Here is an 18,329-nt window from a genome sequence, read left to right as displayed (position 1 = left end):
GTGTTTCTTTTCGGAATCGTATAACAATCCAAAGACATCAACCCGTAATCATTTATAAAAAATCACTGGACAAGAAATCGTATTTAGAAGTTCAAAACATTTTATTAATCAAAAATTTGATTATAAATACCAAATATTACTGGACTTCACCAGCAATAGTGTTACGAGTGTAGATGATTTGAGAGTGATGTTTGATCACTTGCTTTATCAGTCCTTTTTGAAGAAGTTCTTCCAAGGCTTTCCTTGCTAATGATCCACGGATCTTCAACCTTTCAGATACAACTGAAGGAGTTATAAGTTTGTAACTAGGTACTTCTTTTAATAATTTATCATAGGTAGCTTTGTCGAATAAGACTAAGTTGTTCAACTTATCTCGGACTTTTCCTTTTGACCACTTCTACAAAGGTTAAGAAGAGAAAGAAGATGGAGTATTAGTAAATTATTAAAACACTTGCCATTAGCGAATAGAGTTTTTGAAGATACTGAGATCAACAAAAATAGGGCATAAAGGGTCAACAGCTTTCAGATTGTATTAAATTAAATACAATGGCCAGCTAAATTAAATTACAAAACAGATAATCAAATCAACAAACCTTTTTCTTGGCCTTTCCTCCTCCTCCTTCCTTCTTCTTAGGAGCCTTGGTATCAGTTTTTTTCTTTGAATCTTGCTTGGGTGGCTAAATTGTTCACAAAGAAAAGACAAAATCAATCATTAAAACATAGAATAATTAAAATTGAATCAATTAATAAAAATTAAGATGACTTACCATGATGATAGAAAACAATTTATTGCTCAGAAAGAGTTGTTTTATACAAGTGTTGCCAACTTATCCGTTTCCGGAAAGTAGCTAGGGAGACGAAAGTTAGAGAACTAAAGCTCCCCCTGGAAAGGCATCACCGCCAAATTTGTTTTTTTACATAGTTGGTTTGTTTTTTACATATTTGGTTTGTTTTTGGGTATTACATATTTTACATAGTTTGACAATTTAAGTTTGTTATAATTCGGGTTGTTGGAGTTGATTTGGGATAGTTTTTCAAGGATATTTTCAAGGGATTTAATAATTTTACATTGATTTTGTTTGGAGCTGAAAACATTAAAGTTGTCTGTTTCGATTAGGTTTTCCATGGTTTTACAGTTGAAAATGTAATGATGAGTGTTTGGTTTTTCTTCGTTACAGCATTTCGCTCTGCTTCTTAGTCGAGTTATGTTCCTAATCAGTTCAATCAGGTATTTGGTTTTACGACCTCCAATGAATTCCAGCGTTTTTAATTCAAAGTTTGGGTTCAAGATTATTGCCGTGTTCTCTTCTTTTTTCATGTGGAAGATGAGCCATTGTTTAAGGTTTTTTTCAGCAGTTTTGTAAATGTCCAGTTCCCTTGTGATCGCTATCACCTCCTTTTGGCATATTACGATCTCCTTGTCCAACTCGCCCCAATCCCATGTCCAATTTGTGTTGTTGAGTTTAAAAAGTAATTTTCTAATTTCTTTGATTTGATTTTGTGATTTTAGAGTTGTAGGTATTATGATATGATTTGATGGTTTGTTTTCTGTGATTATTGTTTGTGTTACGATGTTGATGGCTGTGATCATTTTGTGTTGAATAGAGTTGTAGTTTTTAATCTGAAAGTTGTAAGTTTTGTGGTTCGTTTTTATCGCAATTGTATTCGAGTATCCATTTACTATTTTGTAAATGTTTCCGGTTTCTTGTTGTTTTTGTTTTTTGTAGAATTCAAGTTGTGAAACTTCTCTCCCATCAATGTTTAGTTCTGTTAAATGTAGATCTTTGATTATATCAAACTTATGTTGTTCATTATGTTTGATAATTTTTGTGATATAATTTGGTATTTCATGCAACCAAGGATTTTTGATACCAAGAATAAGGGTTGGGAACCAATGTCCAGCTTCTGCACAAAAGAAAGTTTTTGCAATCACTCTATTTGTCCTTTTGATGTATCTTTGTAGATTGCAGGTAAGATTGACTGTTGAGGTGTATTCTTTTATGGCTAGAAAAGCAAAGCTTCTGATGCTGGAGGAAATAAAAGCATTGCAGATTAAATTCCTAATCTTAGGTTTAAGTGTTGTTATGGTATTCAGATTTGGTCTGATCGTTTCCAGTGATTTGATCATTATATCTTCGATTAATGCTTCATTGATGTTGCCTTTAATCTTAATGCCTAGGAAGTCCATTTTCCCTTCAACTTTGATGTCTCTGTAAATGTATTCAAGGTTGAATCTTTCTTCCTCATTCATTGCTTGTATTATTGTCTTTTTTTCATTTATTTGAAGGTCTATGGTTGAGAAGGCTACTTTTATGTCATCAAGTATGAAATTTAGGTCAGTTAGAATTTTTTGATACTTTGCGATGATTGCAATATCATCTGCATAAGCGACAAAATTGTATCCTTTGAGTCTAAGTATGTCCAGTGCTTGTTCCATACCAATAATGTACATTAGAGGACCTAGGCTGGAACCCTGTGGTACACCAGTATCATCTCTTGAGTAGAAATTTTCATTTCTAAACCTTATCTTTGCCCATCTGTCTGTGCAAAAACTTTTGATAAGGTTTAATGTTTGTTCATCAACGATGTTTTCAAGTCTTTTATATATTATATCTTTGTTGATATTGTCAAAGGCCTTGGTTAGATCTACTTTGACAATTACATCTTCCTTTGATAACAATTTGTTTATTGTTATAACTGCATCCATGTAGCTCTTTTCAGGGGTATAAGCAAATTGATTGTTATTGATTAGAAGGTGTATGTATTTTTGTAGTCTTGTTGTGAGTATTTTGTCAATTACTTTCATTAGGTGTGATTGTAATCTAATTTGTCTTAATGAGATGCCGTCTGGTTTGACTAACATGGTTATTCCTGAGATTTTGCATCTGTTGGGAATTTGTTCCGTTTTGAATATTAGATCAATGATTTTGATAATATAGTATTTGTTGTCTCTCCAGACTTTATTCCATTGATGGATGCTGAAGTCATCAGCGATTCCAGAGGAAGTTTTCGCTTTGTATTTTTCGAGTTCTTTGATTTCGTCAAAGGTTATCCCATTGCGATTTATTTTCTTGATTGGTTCATCTTTTTTGATTTTTGGTGATTTATATTTATAACTCTTGATTGTGTCTGAGATGTTGTCCATCAGTTTGTCATTTTCCATTGCCATTTGTTCAATATCAATTCGATCTGTTTTTTGGATGATAAATTTGTTGATGATTTGCCAGCATTTTTTGCTGTCTTTGGTGTTGTTTAATATGTTTTTGATGGAGAAGTTGTTTATTTTATATTTGATGATTCTTGTAGCTTTTATGTCACCAGCTCTTTCTCTTGATCTTAGTATTTTCATTCTTCTAGTTTGATTGTTGTTTGCTTTTACCCATTTGCCATGGATGTTGGGGTGTTTTATGATGTTCAGTACTGCTCGGTCAATATGTTTTTCTTGGTTCTTTTCTCTGATTCTTACTTCATTGAGTTTGGTTCTCTTGAAAAGTATTCTTCTTCTTGGTATTGTTGTCTTTTTTGAGCTGTTGAGTCTAAATTTTGTGATTAGGGCCCTGTGATCAGACAGGGGCTGATCCATGAGTTTACAGTAAGTTAGTTCTGCTTTCTTGTTGTGAAGAACCGCATCAATATATGATGGGTTGCCATTATTGAATCTTGTATAGTTTTGTGGTTCTGGTTCAAAAGCTGATTCAAGTGGAAATTTCATGCTGTTTAACCATTTGTCTATGACTTTTCCACCGGACCATCTTTTCCCTCTTGATAATGCTGTTCTTTTTGTTAAATGTATTGGTGTCCATTTGATAGCTTCACTATTAAAGTCGCCAGCTATTATGATTGGTAGATTCTGATTGCAATTGATTTGTGAGGATATTTGTTCAAGCGCTTCTTTCATTCTGTTTGACATAAAAGGTTGAAGGTGGATATTGAAGATCATGAAGTCGAAATTTTTCATTTTGATTCTTACTGCAACTGAGTTTGTGGAGATTATGTATTTCTTGATAATCTTGTAGTTGTTTGGTGTTACTATGGCTGAGGTACCATTGATGATAATGTTGTTATTGCTGTTGGCGTTTTCAATTTGTTTGTGATTGATTTCTTGTAAATTTATGATAGTGTTGTTTAAGTTACCTGCAAGGTATTTCTTTGTCAATTCTGAGTTGATATGACAGTTGTGATTGATTAGTTTTATGGTTAATTTATCAACTTTAGGCAGGCTGTAGTTGTGGTCAAGGATGTAAGCAGGTGTACATTGTCTTTTTGTTTGTTTTGTTTCCTTCTATTGTTGTGGTTTTTGTGATTAGAGAGGAAGAAGAAAAAAAGATAAAAAGTAAATTAGTGAAATGTTCTGTTGTATTATCATGATTCTTTTATTGGAGTGAAATTAGAGAAAGTACAATTCAGGCAGTTTTGAGAGGTTTTGTAAAAGAGGATGAGGATTGTATTGTTGTTAGCAAAAAATGAAAAAAAAATTAGGAGAGTGAATTTATGAAAAAAGAAAGGAATTGTTTAAGTGATGCTCATTGTCCACATCTTGTACTTATGTTGTTTCATTGATTTGGTGGAGTCATGATTAACTCATAGTTCATGTTGATGAACTGAAGTTCATGTTTTAATCTCCATAGGAATTGTGGGCATTCAGGATGATTGAAAGCATGTCCTGAGTTTTTGCAAGCATGGCATTTAAAATTACTGGTTGATTTTACTTGACATTTAGTGTAATGTTGTTTAGCACAATATCGACACACAGGTTGTTGTCCACACTGATTAGTGGTGTGTCCATAACTTGAGCAATTATAACATGTATGTATATTAAATGTGTCGTAAACATCATATTTTTGAATACCTGAGAAGATTTTACCCTGTTTGGCTATTATTGCTTGTCTTATGTTTGGAGAGACCTCAAAAACAATGTTCCATTTGTTGTTTCTCTCGACTCTGAAATTAATCTTAAAGACAGAGTCTTGAGTTTTTGGAATCCATTTGTTTTTGTTAATAAGTTTCTCCAACCATTTGTCCCAGTTTATTTCTGAGTTTGGTTCTTTCTTGATGGACACACCATTAATTCTTATGCATGGATTTTTCAACCTGGGAATCTCACAATTCCAGTTTGAATGAGCATTTTTAACATATTTCATAAATTTATCACGATTTGCGATGTCATCAAAATGAATGATCACTACCTTTTGTGATTTAGTGATCTGTTCAATTTCACCATATTCATCTGTTTCTTCTACAAGTGTATTGGAGATGTCATTCTTTAATGCTGTTGCATCCTTGTATTGTTTACCATCTGGTTTAGCGATGACCACAGGTTTAGTTTCGATGTTGTTGATTCTATGCCATCCTGGCTGTAAGACATTTTCATCTCTAAGATAGTTTTTGCTGATGACTCTTTGACGCTTTGTGGGGTTGATATTGTCCAGATCAATGATCTCATTGAGTTTGCTTTCATCTATCATAGGTTCATTTATTTCTTCATTATTGCGTTCTTTTCTTTTTCTTTCAATCTTGTCTTGGTTCGAGTTGGTGTCATTTTGTTCCGTTGATACTATAACACAATCATTGTTGATGTTGTTGGCATTTGGATTTTCTTTGTTGTTTGGCTGTTGACCTTTGGCGATTACAATATCGTTATTGTTATTCTGGTTATTTTTGTCTGTGGCTTTGTCATTGGCTTTATTCTTGGTAAGCAAGCTTGCCTTTTGTGCTTTAATTATATCCGCATAAAATCTGGTAATTTGAACCGCTTGATTGATGATAGTAGCATTCCAGTCTTCTGGAATTTTGTCTTTTCTGAGATTATTGCAAATTTGAACGATGACCTTTTTTATGTCATCTTCTTTGTACTTGTGTTTGAATTCAACGTACTTCGTGGAGTTGTTGATGGTCTCATGAATGAATTCAACGGTTAGTTGTTTGTTACTTTCCCATTGTTCCATCAACGTGGTGTTGTTTGTTTTTGTCTGTATAAAAATTTTGAGAAGAAAAATGAATGAGTTTTTTGTTATATTTTTGTTTTGTAATTTGTTTACTTAGTTAATAGTTTTCTCGTTAATATTTTACTGATTGTGTGTGTTTGTTTATTCATAGACATAAGTCTTGATTGAGTGGTGAATGGTTTGTTTTACTTACCATGCTTGGATTGTTTACCATGCTTGGATTGTTTACCATGCTTGGATTGTTTACTACAGGTGTTGGTATTATTAACTACAACACAAACTTATTAAACTAAAACCGACTGTTATATGCAGAATAAAGCTTACTTTCCGTTTCCTAAAAGTAACCAAGGAGACATTGAAGCTCCCCCTGTACAAGCATCGCCGCTATTTTTAAAAAAGAGTGGGTCTTACAAGTTATGTTTTTGTTACATTACGATTATTGTTGGTTACAAATTTTACAAGTTTGTTATAATTGATATAAGGAATTGGGAATTAAAGATGGGAGATTATTTTAGATATTTTTTAGGTTTTCATGGTCTTTATTTAATCATAATGATTAGTATTTGTATTCATGTCCAAGATTTTAATTAGATTTGCAGTGTTTTGCAGTCGAAGATTATGTTATCTCAAAAAGCAGTGAATACAGTAGTTGAATTGAGTTTCATTGAAGATTAGCTAATCTGAAAGTCACTGAATACATTGTGGAACAAAGAGTAAGGTAGAAGAGACAGCAATTTGGAAGGTAAAGACAAAAGTGTTGCCTTATCCCACTGGAGGGGGCTAATTGGAAAATTGAATGAAGGTGTTTTAATAAAGTAAAATTATAAAAATATTGTTAAATTAACCGCCGCAAAATAAACAAATTTGATTGAAGCAAAAGACTTTTTCTTGATTTTCTTGCAATTTGTGCCCTCCGGTGGGATAAGGCAACACTTTTGTCTTTACCTTCCAAATTGCTGTCTCTTCCTACTTTACTCTTTGTTGTGGAAACCTTTCAACATCAATTAAAAATCAATAAAGACCTCCTATACTATGCAGCAATATTATAATCTCAATTACATGTATATTAGTTTAGTTGAGTGAAAAGATGGTTTATGTGAAAAGGTCATTCAATTTTCAATCATCAATTACTTTTCCTTGTAATAGGATTAAATAAGGATCATTCGGTAAGATGTTTGTGATATGTTTTCAACCGAAAATTAAAAGACAGGTATAAAGACAAGGAATTCATATTACATAGCTTTTTTAATAATCAATATGTAACATGTACACAAGCGTGAAAACATTGAATACAAATGTTTTGAATAAATAACAGTTTTCTATCGCACATCATCTGGACAAAGTCATAATGAAAGTGATTGTGATGGATGTAAATTTTGAAGATGTGTGAAAGAAAATAAAATTTTGCACATCAAATGCACACAGATCTTGACCGGTGAGATTAACAATAGAGAAATGGTGATCAATAAAATAGTTTAGGGGTGAGGACAGTAAAGCTGAAAAATAGACGATCTTGATTGAGATTCAGGAATGACAGATTCTTTGCTTGAATCGATTTTTTGTTGACATGGTTGTAGATCGATAGCAGCATTTCATTTTGTTCAATGATTGGACAGTGGTGACGAAAAAGAGATGACAGGTATAAAAAATCATCTTTCTAGAAGTTTGTCGTTTGTATAAAAGAATATAAAAAAAGGTGAGATTGAATGCTATGAATAGAGAAATTCCCTGAGAGGATAAGTTATTGTAAGCAAAATAGCTTTTTGGTGATACTTTTTGTCTTTTAGTGTGAGCAAACGATAAAAAAACAACTAAATAAGGCCATTCAGTTCCAATATTTGAGATCAATAAAGTGTTTCTTGTTGAAGCCATCCTCCTGGATTTTTACGAATAATTGCTTTTCTAGACTCGTCATAGATGAAAACAACAAAGGCAAAAGGTATTCCAATAAACCACACAGCGAAACTGGAAAATAATTAAAATTTATGATTAGATGTGCAAAAAAAATTAAGAAAGATATACTTACTTGACAGGATACATTCGGAAAATGATTTGCATGCCAGGGAAATAACACAGTAGAATAGCTAGAATAGTTTCAAATAGCAGCGAAAAGTTGAGAACATGATTTCTGGATGAAAAAAAAATTACAGAACATTAGTTGAACCAAAATCATATTGAGAAATTTACAACTTACCTCATTCCTTGTTGGAAAATTGAGTTTCTTTGAGTTTTACAAATTAATAAATTAGCCCATTGAACGACGACAATTGTAACAAAGAAAGCGGTGTGACAGGTATATTCTAATATTTTCCTCTGTTTATAAGTCTATCAGGAATTAAAAGAGTAAATTGTAATTAGAGAAAATAGGATTTTAGAAATGCATTTTTCTTACCCATTCTTGATTATAAGAGTCCAAAAGATCATTGATTGCGTTTGAGTTCCACTCTCTTCGCAATCCAACTAGTGTGGTAAACCACCATCCATTTTCATACATGACTACAAAGTAAGCGAAAAAACCTGCAACAGCTTGAATAGCGCCGATTTGGAAATAGGACATTGTGATAAGACGAGAATTAATTAGCGTTTCAGTTTTAGGATCCCTCGGATGTCGTCTCATAATATCATGTTCAGGTTCTTCGTTAGCTAATGAAACTCCAGGAGCCAAGTCAGTAATCAAATCGATACAAAGAATTGTTATAATTCCTAATGGCAGTGGAATATCGAGGATTACGAACAGCAAGAAAGGGACAACTTCAGGCATGTTACTTGTGAGTAAGTATTTCATAGATTTTTTTAAATTTTCAAAAACTAAGCGACCTTCTTCAACTCCAGCAACAATGGTAGCGAAATTATCATCCAACAAAATCATGTCTGCAGCCTGCTTACTCACATCACTTCCAGTGACTCCCATTGCAATACCAATATCAGCCTGTTTCAACGCAGGTGAGTCATTAACTCCGTCCCCAGTGGCACCAACTACAGCTCCAATGCGTTGACATCCCTCAACTATGGCAAGCTTCTGTTGAGGAGATGTTCGAGCGAATACTATCTCATCGTATGTTGTCAGAATTGAGTCCAATTCTGATTTAATCATAGTCTTCAATTGAAATCCTTGGACAACAATAGCCTTAGCAAGTCGAGTGTCAACTTCTTCGGGTCTAATTTTGAGACGTTGAGCAATGTCCTCTACGGTTTCATTATTTTTTGAGATAATTCCAACACTTTTAGCAATTGCTTTAGCTGTAGCTGGATGATCACCGGTAACCATGATAACTCTGATTCCTGCGGATCGACAGCGAGCGATTGCATCAGGAACAGCAGCTCTGGGAGGATCGATCATTGAAAGTAGGCCAAGGAATCGTAGATCTCTGTCGGGAAAATTTTTCAGGTCCGGATCAAATAGATATCCAATAGGATATCTATCTTTGGGTAAGGTTAAATCACAAAACCCGATTACACGCTCTCCATCGCTTGCCAAGTGTGCAAGTCTATCAATAACAGCTTCTTTTATTTCTGGAGTAAGAATCTTTTCTTTTCCTTTAAAGTAAATAGTACGACATCTTTCTAAGACTTTTTCTGGAGCCCCTTTCATGCAAAGAAGGTGATGACCATTAATTCCATCCTCAATTTCATGAATAGTGATCTATGAGTAGAAATAAGGAATTAGAATTCGAAAAAACTATGATTTGTCACAAAACTCACATGAAATTTATCAGTTGGATTAAAAGGAATCTCGCAAACTTTTGCATGAGCTTGTCGATAAGAAATAACGTCACCAACAGAGAGTTCCATGAACTTGAGGATGGCTGTTTCAGTTGCGTCTCCAGTTGTTTCGCGTTTTAAAATTGGCACAAGATCTTGATTAGCTTTGAAATCGGCACGTGAACATAACATGGCACATCTAGACAAACTCTTCCATCCGGGAGCTTTTTTATCGAATAGAACTCCTGATAGAATTGAAAGTAGAAAGAAAGAGAAGATATGTTAGAAATGAAAAATAGAACGAAAAATGTTGCATGAACAAACCATTTTGTTCCTCTGTTGTATCAGCTTCTACCACTTGATTATCAAACCACATGTGAGATATAGTCATACGATTTTGTGTTAATGTTCCAGTTTTATCGGAACATATGATTGAAACTGAGCCAAGAGTTTCAACAGCCTCCAAATTTTTTATTAAACAATTTTTTGAAACCATTCGTTTGGCAGTCAGAGCAAGACAAATAGTAACAGTAATAAGTAAACCTTCTGGGACATTGGCAATGATGATACCGATCAAAAGTATAACAGCATCGATCCAAAGATATCCTCTGAAGAAAGCAAAAACGAAAAAGACGCATCCAATAATGGCTGAGATTCCAGTCATTAACCTTATAAACCTATCAACTTCTTTGGCAATTGGAGGTTCAGTCAGTTCAAGTCCAGATGCTAGGGATGCGATGCGCCCCATGACAGTTCGGTCACCTGTATATATGACAAGACCACGAGCAATACCTTCAACACAATGAGTCGAGAAGAATGCAAGGTTAGCAGTAGCCAAGGGATTGTTTGATGTAAGTTCATAACTTCTCAGCTGTGGTTCTGATTCTCCAGTTAGATTTGAATTGTCAACTTTGCATCCTTGCGACGAAATAATTCTCAAATCAGCAGGGATTCGATCTCCACTGCGAATTTCTATCAAGTCACCTACAACCACTTCTTCAACAGGTATGTTGTATTTTTGCCCGTTGCGAATAACAGTTGCTGTTTGAGGTATCATTTTACGGAAAGCATCCATTAATTTTGCACTCTTGGTATCTTGGTAGAAAGATGTGAATCCAATCACAAGGACAACAACAATCAGTAATATGGCAATAATAAGATTGTCTTCAGGTGATTCCTGTCCAGCTCTGATTCTCAATAAATAGGCAAGCAGAGAAATGAATCCACCAACCCAAAGAAGTAAACAAAAGCCACCAAACAAATTACGAGTCAGCCGTGATAGTGTAGAGACAGTTTTAGTTGAAGTCAAGATATTTGGCCCTTCTCTCAGTAACATTTCATGAGCTTGTTCTGGTGTTAAACCAAGATCTGGATCAGTTTGAAGTTGACCAATCAATATATCCAAAGGTAAGAGATGTTCATCCAGCTGTATCTCTTGCTTTAACTCGGCTACATCAGGCTTCTCTGTCAAATGAGCGGAGTCAGTTTTCTTAAATCTTAAGGCTCTGGGTCTACCTTCTGGAGTCAAACCGTCGTCAGGTAAATCAGGACTCACAGCTAATCTGTAGCTGCCAGTTTCTTCAGCTAAATCTATATCCCTCATGGTCTTGAAACTTGATGAAAGTTTATAACACCGTCAAGTCAACCAGAGAGTAAAAGTGACAGAAAGGCTGAGAAACAGAGTGAGAAAAGAGTCACCGAACCAGGGAAGGGGAAATTAATTCAATTGATTTTTCTATTCCACAGGTCGTCCTAGTTGAATTGTAAACTAATTGAAAAGGAAAGATAAGGAAATAGATTAAAAACTGACATTGAGAGAGAGAGAGGGGGAGAAGGTAAAGAGAAAAAGGGTGAGGCTTCAAGAGTTAAAGTTTTCAAGTCACAGAATCAAGTTGATTTTAAACTAATGAAAAAAGCAATCTGAATAGTTACTTACATTCTATCCAATGTTCATTAGTTTGACTCATCAGATGAGCCTTAGATTATGTAGTACAACGATTAATTAATTGTAATAAGGATGATTTTTTAAATTAACTTGGCGGGAGAGGTAAATGCAAGTGAAATAACAGGTAACAACAGTCAAAGCAAGAGAAAAGTTTACGGTTGCTATCAACAGAGACCAACAGGTATAAACAGATTACCTGCCACCTATAGGAATGTAAACTGATTTTTAGCAGCTTATTTGACAATTTGTTACATACTCATAGATTTATCATGAATTATGCGAAGTAAAATAAATTCTTTAGAGATGACAATAGTTTAAAAAATACAATTCGAATCAGTTTCAATTTTCCTTTGACAAGTAAAAGGCTTATAAGGGTTTAAATGGTTAAAGTAAGCCCAAAGCCAAGTCCTAATAGATCTTAATCATGGTGAGTCTGAATAAATTGTAAAGACAAAAAATTAAAGTAAATTAATAAACAAGAGAAGGCTATCAACGCAGGAAGATACTCAAAGTATTAATCGTCTGAACGAAAATTAAGCATGAAAGTCAAGATTAAGACCAAAAATAAGATTTAATCGAAGATTAAAATATTAAATTGAATACTCACCTTCCATTGTATCCAAATTTGAAACAAATAAACCAATTTAATGTAACAATTACAAAGCTCAAATAACCAACAGCTACAAACATGTTGTACTAACAGCTGACAAAATTGGTCTCATGATTGGTCTTGAAGTTGAGCTCACCAAAACTTTTATTCAGATAAGTCAAATTACAACTGTAAACCTAAGATTCCAGAAAATCTAATGGAATTATTAACTTAAAGTTAATTTTCGTAATTTATCCTTTATCTGTGTTTTAATTATGTATATAAACTAATTAATAACAAAAATTAAAAACCGCCGTTGATTTGATAATACAGATAGCAGAAGCTTGTCACTAAAAAAGCAAAATAAATATCAATGCCATTTATTAATGTAATTGAGACCATAAAAAGTGACCAATACTTAGACCAGTTAATCAATTGTAAATTGACCTACTAATCTGATAATGTTCATCTACCATTTGATTTTAATTTGAATTTTCCTTCCTTATTTTTTTCCAGTTCCCCACTTTTTCACTTTCTTCTTTCTCTTCTTTCTCATTTTTCTCTTTCTTTCCCTTCATTTCTTTCCCTCTCATATGTGACTGGTGACTGCGTGTCAAGAAACGGATTTTTCAGACGGCTTTCCTAATGCTGGTTTCAATTCATTTGTATATTTAATTATCTTTAGTCCATGTTTTTATTATTTTTAAATAATTTCGTACTCTACATCTCCTTTAAGCCTGACAATTAACAATTCAACTCGATTAAACCATTATCATCCTAGGTAGCTATTTAAATTTGTGTATACATTTTGTTTGATATTTTTCTCTGTTCTCTGTGTTTGCTCTGTTTAAATTATACAACGTTGACTATTTCCATTATTTTTGTGTTATCTTCTATCTTAATCTAATTTAATTTTTTGATCTGTTCATCTAATTTGATTAGCCATCCAACCTGTGAAAAGTGATTTAATCCAGATCAATCAATTCTATATTCAGGATGAATAATTTTGTTCAAAATGGGCTTCTACCCAAACTCGAGGATACAGTTGATAAGGTTTGTACCATTCATTTCGACTCGTTGGATGCCTTGTCATCTTTTTATCACCTTGTTACAATTTCACTTCACTAATACTTGGCAATAATTCTTTACACATCTCAACATTTTTTTAAATTCTTTTTCTTTTATCATCTCGGTTTCGTCTCTAGGTACTTCGCCATTCCAAACATATTTTACCAACACTAGCACGTCTATGTTTAATATCAACATTCATCGAGGATGGCTTCCGTATGTATCTTCAATGGTCGGAACAACGAGAATTTATGAACATGTCATGGGGCTGTGGTTATTTTCTAGCTACCATGTTTGTCCTCTTCAATCTTGTCGGCCAATTAGGAGGCTCAATCATGGTCCTCATTAGATATCAGGTCCCATATGCCTGTTTCTTATTATTCTCAATCATTGTTGTGCAGGTCAGTACACAAGTATTATCAGAGTTATTTCATCTTGATTACACGTATTTATCTTGTTGAGGTGGAATATTGACTTTAAATTAACTTGCGTGATACAATGTTTGCGTATAACTTTTTTAAATCATAGCAGTGTAAATACAATGATTAATGCAATGAAAACTAATAAGCATTTTTTCTTATTTTGCAGACAATTGGTTACAGCATTCTTTGGGATCTACCTTTTCTATTGAGAAATTTATCATTATGTGGTGCTGTTTTACTATTGTTAGCTGAATCTAAACAAGAAGGTCGAAGTTTATTTGCTGGTGTGCCAACTCTTGATGAAAATAAACCCAAAAACTATATGCAGCTATTGGGAAGAATTTTGCTCGTCTTCATGTTCATCACTGTTTTAAGATTCGAATTCAGTCTTCTCCAATTTATTCAGATTCCAGTTGCCTGTTCTCTCATGATTCTAGTAACTGTTGGCTTTAAAACTAAATTGAGTGCTTTTGTACTTGTTTTATGGCTAACCTGTCTCAACTTCTGGTTAAATGCTTGGTGGACATTAGACTTACATAAATCAGTTCGAGATTTCCTTAAATACGATTTCTTCCAAACTCTATCCGTGGTTGGAGGTTTACTGATGGTTGTTTATCTTGGTCCTGGAGGTGTTTCAATTGACGATTATAAGAAACGTTGGTAGTTTGGAAGAAGCAGTACAATAACTAATAAATGAAGAAAGGAGACAAAGAAGACTAATAAATATTGAATATTTTTAAAAGGAAAATAAATATTGTCAAGACCAATCATAGAAAAAAAATCTACTCATCAAGAGGATTCCAACAAAGAAAGAACTTTAAAATCAGGAATCCTCGCAGATCAACCAAATATAAAAATACAACAAAGTTATATTCTATTCTTTTATAATAACGGAATGTTCCTCAGATCATATTTTGTTCTTCTTTATTTCGCTTCTTTATTTACTTTTTATCGCTCTCTTCTGCTGCTCCTCTTTCAGGCTCATAACATTTTTTGTCTGTTGATTTTGGATTTTTGTTTAAGCCAAAAGAAATCATGGTCAATCGATTTCAACAAATAAATGAGTTAATTTTTATATATACACACAGATACATATAAACATTTAAACTGCCCCGATTCAATCATAAGTTCACTTTATTTATTTACGACAACGTTTCGCCAACATGAAGGAAGCAAATTGCTCAATGGCCTTTTAAAAATCCAATAAGAAACAATCAACATGTAGGAGAAATTAAATCAAATGTCAATTTTGATTAAACTCTCAATTATCAGATGCACATGGATGATATTTTACTTGATGGAGCAAAATTTAACCTAGAGTGTTCACCAATGTCATCATTGTACAAAAATAGTCAGCAAATCAACTTTGGTTTCAAATACATTTATTGTATAATTTTATCTGTAGCGTCAAATACTTCACCCTCATCCTCTCTTTTAAAACTCTGGTCCATGAATTAAATATTTAATGTTATATCATTACAATCACATCATGCGCACCGACAATTAGTGAAGTGGATTACAATTATAATTTAAGTTAATTGAAAGATTGTCTCTTACTCTTTGTACTTTTCACATTATATTAACTGCCTCTAGATTATCATGATTCATGATCATTCTCACAATGAATTGCTCCCAACAGTCAGACGTAATCACCTGATGAACTGATTTGTTGGGAAATTATGTGTTAATCATTTATTAATCACTATTCAGCGCAGCGGAATATTCCGGTCATTATTACTTTGTATGTTTCTCATTAAAGTATTTGATTAGTTGGTTAACTGATACGATATCTTCACCCTCAACCTCTCCAATATAAAGAAGATGCAATATTTGAAATGCACATAAGAACATCAGATTTTTAAATTTAGAAGTTAATTTTTTGCATTTGAATGAAGCAAATATTATGACATAATATTAATTAAATTGTTAAATTTTTCATTCAATCGATTAACTTAACCAAATAATCGATTAATGAATCGTTGAAGCCGCAATTTGCCCATGCGTTAACAAACCTGCTTTTTTTATCATTTACAACTCATTTTATCATTCAAAGTCGATATCTCTATTGAATTTCTGTGAATTAAATTACTTGGTATTCTGTGATCGTTCTCGATAAAAATGATCCTCTCTCGTGTAGCCCGTACAACTTTTCAATTACAGGTACGAAAAAGTCACCTTTACCCGATCCATGGCCAGTTTACTTTCCCCTGTATTCTTCTCATCATAATCTTTTCTTCACTCGTTTCATTCCACTAACTCATTTTTGTTTTACCCTACTTTTTTATAGAAAAACCGACCGGTCATCAGTGTTTTGTCATCAAGGAATGCATCTTCATCCGTAAGTTGACCATTTCACTCTAAAAAGGATTTTCAATCAGTTTTACTCAGCTATTTTAACCTTTTCATGACCTTGTACTATTCATTTTTACTCGATAATTTTCATAATCTTTTAACCTTTTCAATCATTGAGCTTACAGATATATGTTAATTTTTGTGTTATTTTGCAATCTTTTGTAATCAGGAGCTAAAAGATGTAGTTGGTGCAAAGATTAGTGAACATGGCAAAAAAATCAAAGAATTTCGAGGTGTTTATGGAAGTAAGGTTGTTGGTGAAGTTACTGTAGATATGATCTATGGTGGTATGAGAGGAATAAAAGCATTGGCTACTGAAACCTCTTATTTGGACCCTGAAGAAGGTATTAGGTTCAGAGGTTATTCAATTCCTGAATGTCGAGATCTTTTACCCAAAGCACCCGGTGGTCAAGAACCTTTACCAGAAGGATTATTCTGGCTTTTATTGACTGGTGAAGTGCCAACAGAAAACCAAGTAAAGAATCTATCAAAGGAATGGGCAGCTCATGCAGATTTACCTGCTCATGTAGTAACAATGTTAAATAATTTCCCAGCTCATCTTCATCCAATGTCTCAATTTGCTGCGGCTATTACTGCTTGTAATACTGAATCTGCTTTTGCTAAAGCATACTCTGAAGGTGTTCACAAATCAAAGTACTGGGAATACACTTTTGACGATGCAATGAGTTTAATCGCTAAACTGCCAACAATTGCTGCCACTATTTACCGAAATCTTTATAGAGATGGTTCATCAATAGGTGCTATTGATCCCAACAAGGATTGGTCAGCTAATTTCGTTGATATGTTAGGATTCAAGGATGAAAAATTCACTGAATTAATGCGACTATATCTCACCATTCACAGGTAACTTAGCTCACAAATTTTGCTTATCACGTTTTTACTTTCCCTCTTTCCCTCTATTAATTTTCTCACCATGTTGTTATATACTCAATGATATAATTTTCCTCTTGTTTTCTGCTGTTTCAACATGTTAACAGTGATCACGAAGGAGGTAATGTAAGTGCTCATGCTACTCATCTTGTCGGAAGCGCTTTATCTGATCCATACCTCTCATTTGCTGCTGGTATGTGTGGCTTAGCTGGGCCACTTCATGGTCTTGCCAACCAAGAAGTTTTGGTTTTTATTACCAAAATGCAACAACAATTGGGTGATAACCCATCTGAAGCACAAATTTCCGACTTCTGTCGTAAAACTCTTGGATCAGGACAGGTTAGACAATTATCCAAATATAAACATGATTTTATAGTCTATTAATAGAAAATAAATGGTAATCTAATCCTCTTGTTGTTTTGTTTGCTTTGTAAATTTAGGTTATTCCTGGTTATGGTCACGCAGTTTTACGTAAAACTGATCCTCGATACACAGCGCAGCGAGAATTCTGTTTAAAACATTTACCAGACTATCCAATGTTTAAATTAGTGTCTACAATTTACAAAGTTGTTCCTCCTATTCTCATGGAGACTGGAAAAGTAAAAAACCCTTGGCCAAACGTTGACGCTCACAGTGGTGTGATCCTTCAGGTAATCAGGAAACTCAATAGCTATAATAAATGCACTTGTCATTTAGGTTTCTAGATTTTATTACTTTATACTTACTTTACCTTTTTCTATCTCTTAATCAAATTGCAGTACTATGGTCTGAAAGAAATGACTTTCTATACCGTTCTTTTTGGCGTCTCTCGTGCTCTTGGAGTCACTGCCTCATTAGTCTGGGATCGAGGACTTGGATTACCCATTGAACGACCCAAATCAATGACGAGCGAAGGTTTAATGAAAATGGTCGGCGCATCATGAATAAAGTTATAGTTAATTGAAGAGATAACGTAATCCACCACATTTATCCACGATACAACAGCAAGAGAAGCATTCGAGTAATTTAGGAGCAATCAAGGATAAACTGTCGCAAAATCTATTTTCATTTCTCTCTCTCTACCTTTCTTTTCCTCTTTATTTTTACTCTCTTTATCTCTTTCTCTTACAATCTCACTTTCAACACAAATCACACACACACTCACGCTTACACCTTGTCTCTTTTTCGTTTTTCTCCACCTCTCTTTTTCTGTTTCTGTCTCATCCTCTATTTAATAGCGAAAAATTTAAATTATAAAAATAAACCTCTTCCCATTATCCCATTACAACATGAAACCAAGAAGCTTGCTGCATAAAAATACCATCTCAATAAGAGTAATTTAAAAATTCTCCCATAAACATAATAGCAATATAAATAAATTAAAACAATGTTACAATTATTACTTGATTATCATTTTATGATTGCTGATAAAAATT

At 33.6% G+C, this 18,329-nt stretch overlaps 5 protein-coding genes across 6 annotated transcripts; 2 read left to right on the top strand and 3 right to left on the bottom strand.

The window, feature by feature from the left end:
• Nucleotides 1-82: 82 nt before the first annotated feature.
• RpS25 (ribosomal protein S25) lies at nucleotides 83-6,302 on the bottom strand. The gene is made up of 4 exons (XM_015927744.3): nucleotides 6,222-6,302; nucleotides 768-784; nucleotides 594-677; nucleotides 83-397 (listed from the first exon to the last, which is right to left on the bottom strand). The coding sequence occupies exons 2-4, from the start codon at nucleotides 768-770 to the stop codon at nucleotides 137-139; spliced, it is 348 nt and encodes a 115-aa protein (XP_015783230.1). The 5' UTR covers nucleotides 771-784; nucleotides 6,222-6,302; the 3' UTR covers nucleotides 83-136.
• On the bottom strand, nucleotides 4,352-6,245 carry LOC107360931 (uncharacterized). The gene is made up of 2 exons (XM_015927658.3): nucleotides 6,139-6,245; nucleotides 4,352-5,969 (listed from the first exon to the last, which is right to left on the bottom strand). The coding sequence occupies exons 1-2, from the start codon at nucleotides 6,175-6,177 to the stop codon at nucleotides 4,554-4,556; spliced, it is 1,455 nt and encodes a 484-aa protein (XP_015783144.2). The 5' UTR covers nucleotides 6,178-6,245; the 3' UTR covers nucleotides 4,352-4,553.
• Nucleotides 6,303-7,171: 869 nt separating the features above from the next.
• On the bottom strand, nucleotides 7,172-12,789 carry LOC107360911 (sodium/potassium-transporting ATPase subunit alpha). 2 transcript variants are annotated; one of them, XM_089267128.1, is made up of 7 exons: nucleotides 12,706-12,789; nucleotides 9,972-11,091; nucleotides 9,648-9,892; nucleotides 8,338-9,588; nucleotides 8,140-8,270; nucleotides 7,972-8,073; nucleotides 7,172-7,910 (listed from the first exon to the last, which is right to left on the bottom strand). In XM_089267128.1, the coding sequence occupies exons 1-7, from the start codon at nucleotides 12,772-12,774 to the stop codon at nucleotides 7,790-7,792; spliced, it is 3,039 nt and encodes a 1,012-aa protein (XP_089123254.1). In that variant the 5' UTR covers nucleotides 12,775-12,789; the 3' UTR covers nucleotides 7,172-7,789. The 2 variants fall into 2 exon arrangements, with proteins under 2 accessions (XP_089123254.1, XP_015783121.2); XM_015927635.3 differs by lacking the exon at nucleotides 12,706-12,789 and adding an exon at nucleotides 11,584-11,722 and having other exon boundaries at nucleotides 9,972-11,415.
• On the top strand, nucleotides 12,783-14,792 carry Surf4 (Surfeit locus protein 4). Its single transcript, XM_015927708.2, has 4 exons — nucleotides 12,783-12,962; nucleotides 13,124-13,234; nucleotides 13,387-13,650; nucleotides 13,838-14,792. Exons 2-4 carry the CDS (start codon nucleotides 13,178-13,180, stop codon nucleotides 14,333-14,335), a joined length of 819 nt encoding a protein of 272 aa, XP_015783194.1. The 5' UTR covers nucleotides 12,783-12,962; nucleotides 13,124-13,177; the 3' UTR covers nucleotides 14,336-14,792.
• Nucleotides 14,793-15,726: 934 nt separating this feature from the next.
• LOC107360942 (citrate synthase) lies at nucleotides 15,727-18,295 on the top strand. The gene is made up of 6 exons (XM_015927668.3): nucleotides 15,727-15,831; nucleotides 15,959-16,009; nucleotides 16,193-16,887; nucleotides 17,022-17,253; nucleotides 17,355-17,564; nucleotides 17,673-18,295. Exons 1-6 carry the CDS (start codon nucleotides 15,790-15,792, stop codon nucleotides 17,835-17,837), a joined length of 1,395 nt encoding a protein of 464 aa, XP_015783154.1. The 5' UTR covers nucleotides 15,727-15,789; the 3' UTR covers nucleotides 17,838-18,295.
• Nucleotides 18,296-18,329: the final 34 nt, after the last annotated feature.

Source organism: Tetranychus urticae, chromosome 2 (genome assembly GCF_039701765.1).
Source record: "Tetranychus urticae isolate SD_2017Ah chromosome 2, NJAU_TeUrti_SD_1.0, whole genome shotgun sequence".
Taxonomy (NCBI): domain Eukaryota; kingdom Metazoa; phylum Arthropoda; class Arachnida; order Trombidiformes; family Tetranychidae; genus Tetranychus; species Tetranychus urticae.
Note: the sequence above shows the minus strand (reverse complement) of the source record. Positions and strands in the feature narration are given on the sequence as shown.

What these genes read in the sequence shown, in the direction of transcription:
- RpS25 (XM_015927744.3), bottom strand. An exon ending in GAGGAAAGGCCAAGAAAAAG is followed by an intron (nt 398 to 593) that starts GTTTGTTGATTT and finishes TAACCTTTGTAG; the next exon opens with AAGTGGTCAAAAGGAAAAGT.
- LOC107360931 (XM_015927658.3), bottom strand. Translation starts at nt 6,177, where the DNA reads ATGGTAAACAATCCAAGCATGGTAAACAATCCAAGCATG. An exon ending in TGGTAAACAATCCAAGCATG is followed by an intron (nt 5,970 to 6,138) that starts GTAAGTAAAACA and finishes ATTTTTATACAG; the next exon opens with ACAAAAACAAACAACACCAC.
- LOC107360911 (XM_015927635.3), bottom strand. Translation starts at nt 11,250, where the DNA reads ATGAGGGATATAGATTTAGCTGAAGAAACTGGCAGCTACAGATTAGCT. An exon ending in ACTCTTATAATCAAGAATGG is followed by an intron (nt 8,271 to 8,337) that starts GTAAGAAAAATG and finishes AATTCCTGATAG; the next exon opens with ACTTATAAACAGAGGAAAAT. An exon ending in TTCCGAATGTATCCTGTCAA is followed by an intron (nt 7,911 to 7,971) that starts GTAAGTATATCT and finishes ATTATTTTCCAG; the next exon opens with TTTCGCTGTGTGGTTTATTG.
- Surf4 (XM_015927708.2), top strand. Translation starts at nt 13,178, where the DNA reads ATGAATAATTTTGTTCAAAATGGGCTTCTACCCAAACTCGAGGATACA. An exon ending in TCGAGGATACAGTTGATAAG is followed by an intron (nt 13,235 to 13,386) that starts GTTTGTACCATT and finishes TTTCGTCTCTAG; the next exon opens with GTACTTCGCCATTCCAAACA. An exon ending in TCTCAATCATTGTTGTGCAG is followed by an intron (nt 13,651 to 13,837) that starts GTCAGTACACAA and finishes CTTATTTTGCAG; the next exon opens with ACAATTGGTTACAGCATTCT.
- LOC107360942 (XM_015927668.3), top strand. Translation starts at nt 15,790, where the DNA reads ATGATCCTCTCTCGTGTAGCCCGTACAACTTTTCAATTACAG. An exon ending in GTACAACTTTTCAATTACAG is followed by an intron (nt 15,832 to 15,958) that starts GTACGAAAAAGT and finishes ACTTTTTTATAG; the next exon opens with AAAAACCGACCGGTCATCAG. An exon ending in CTATATCTCACCATTCACAG is followed by an intron (nt 16,888 to 17,021) that starts GTAACTTAGCTC and finishes ACATGTTAACAG; the next exon opens with TGATCACGAAGGAGGTAATG.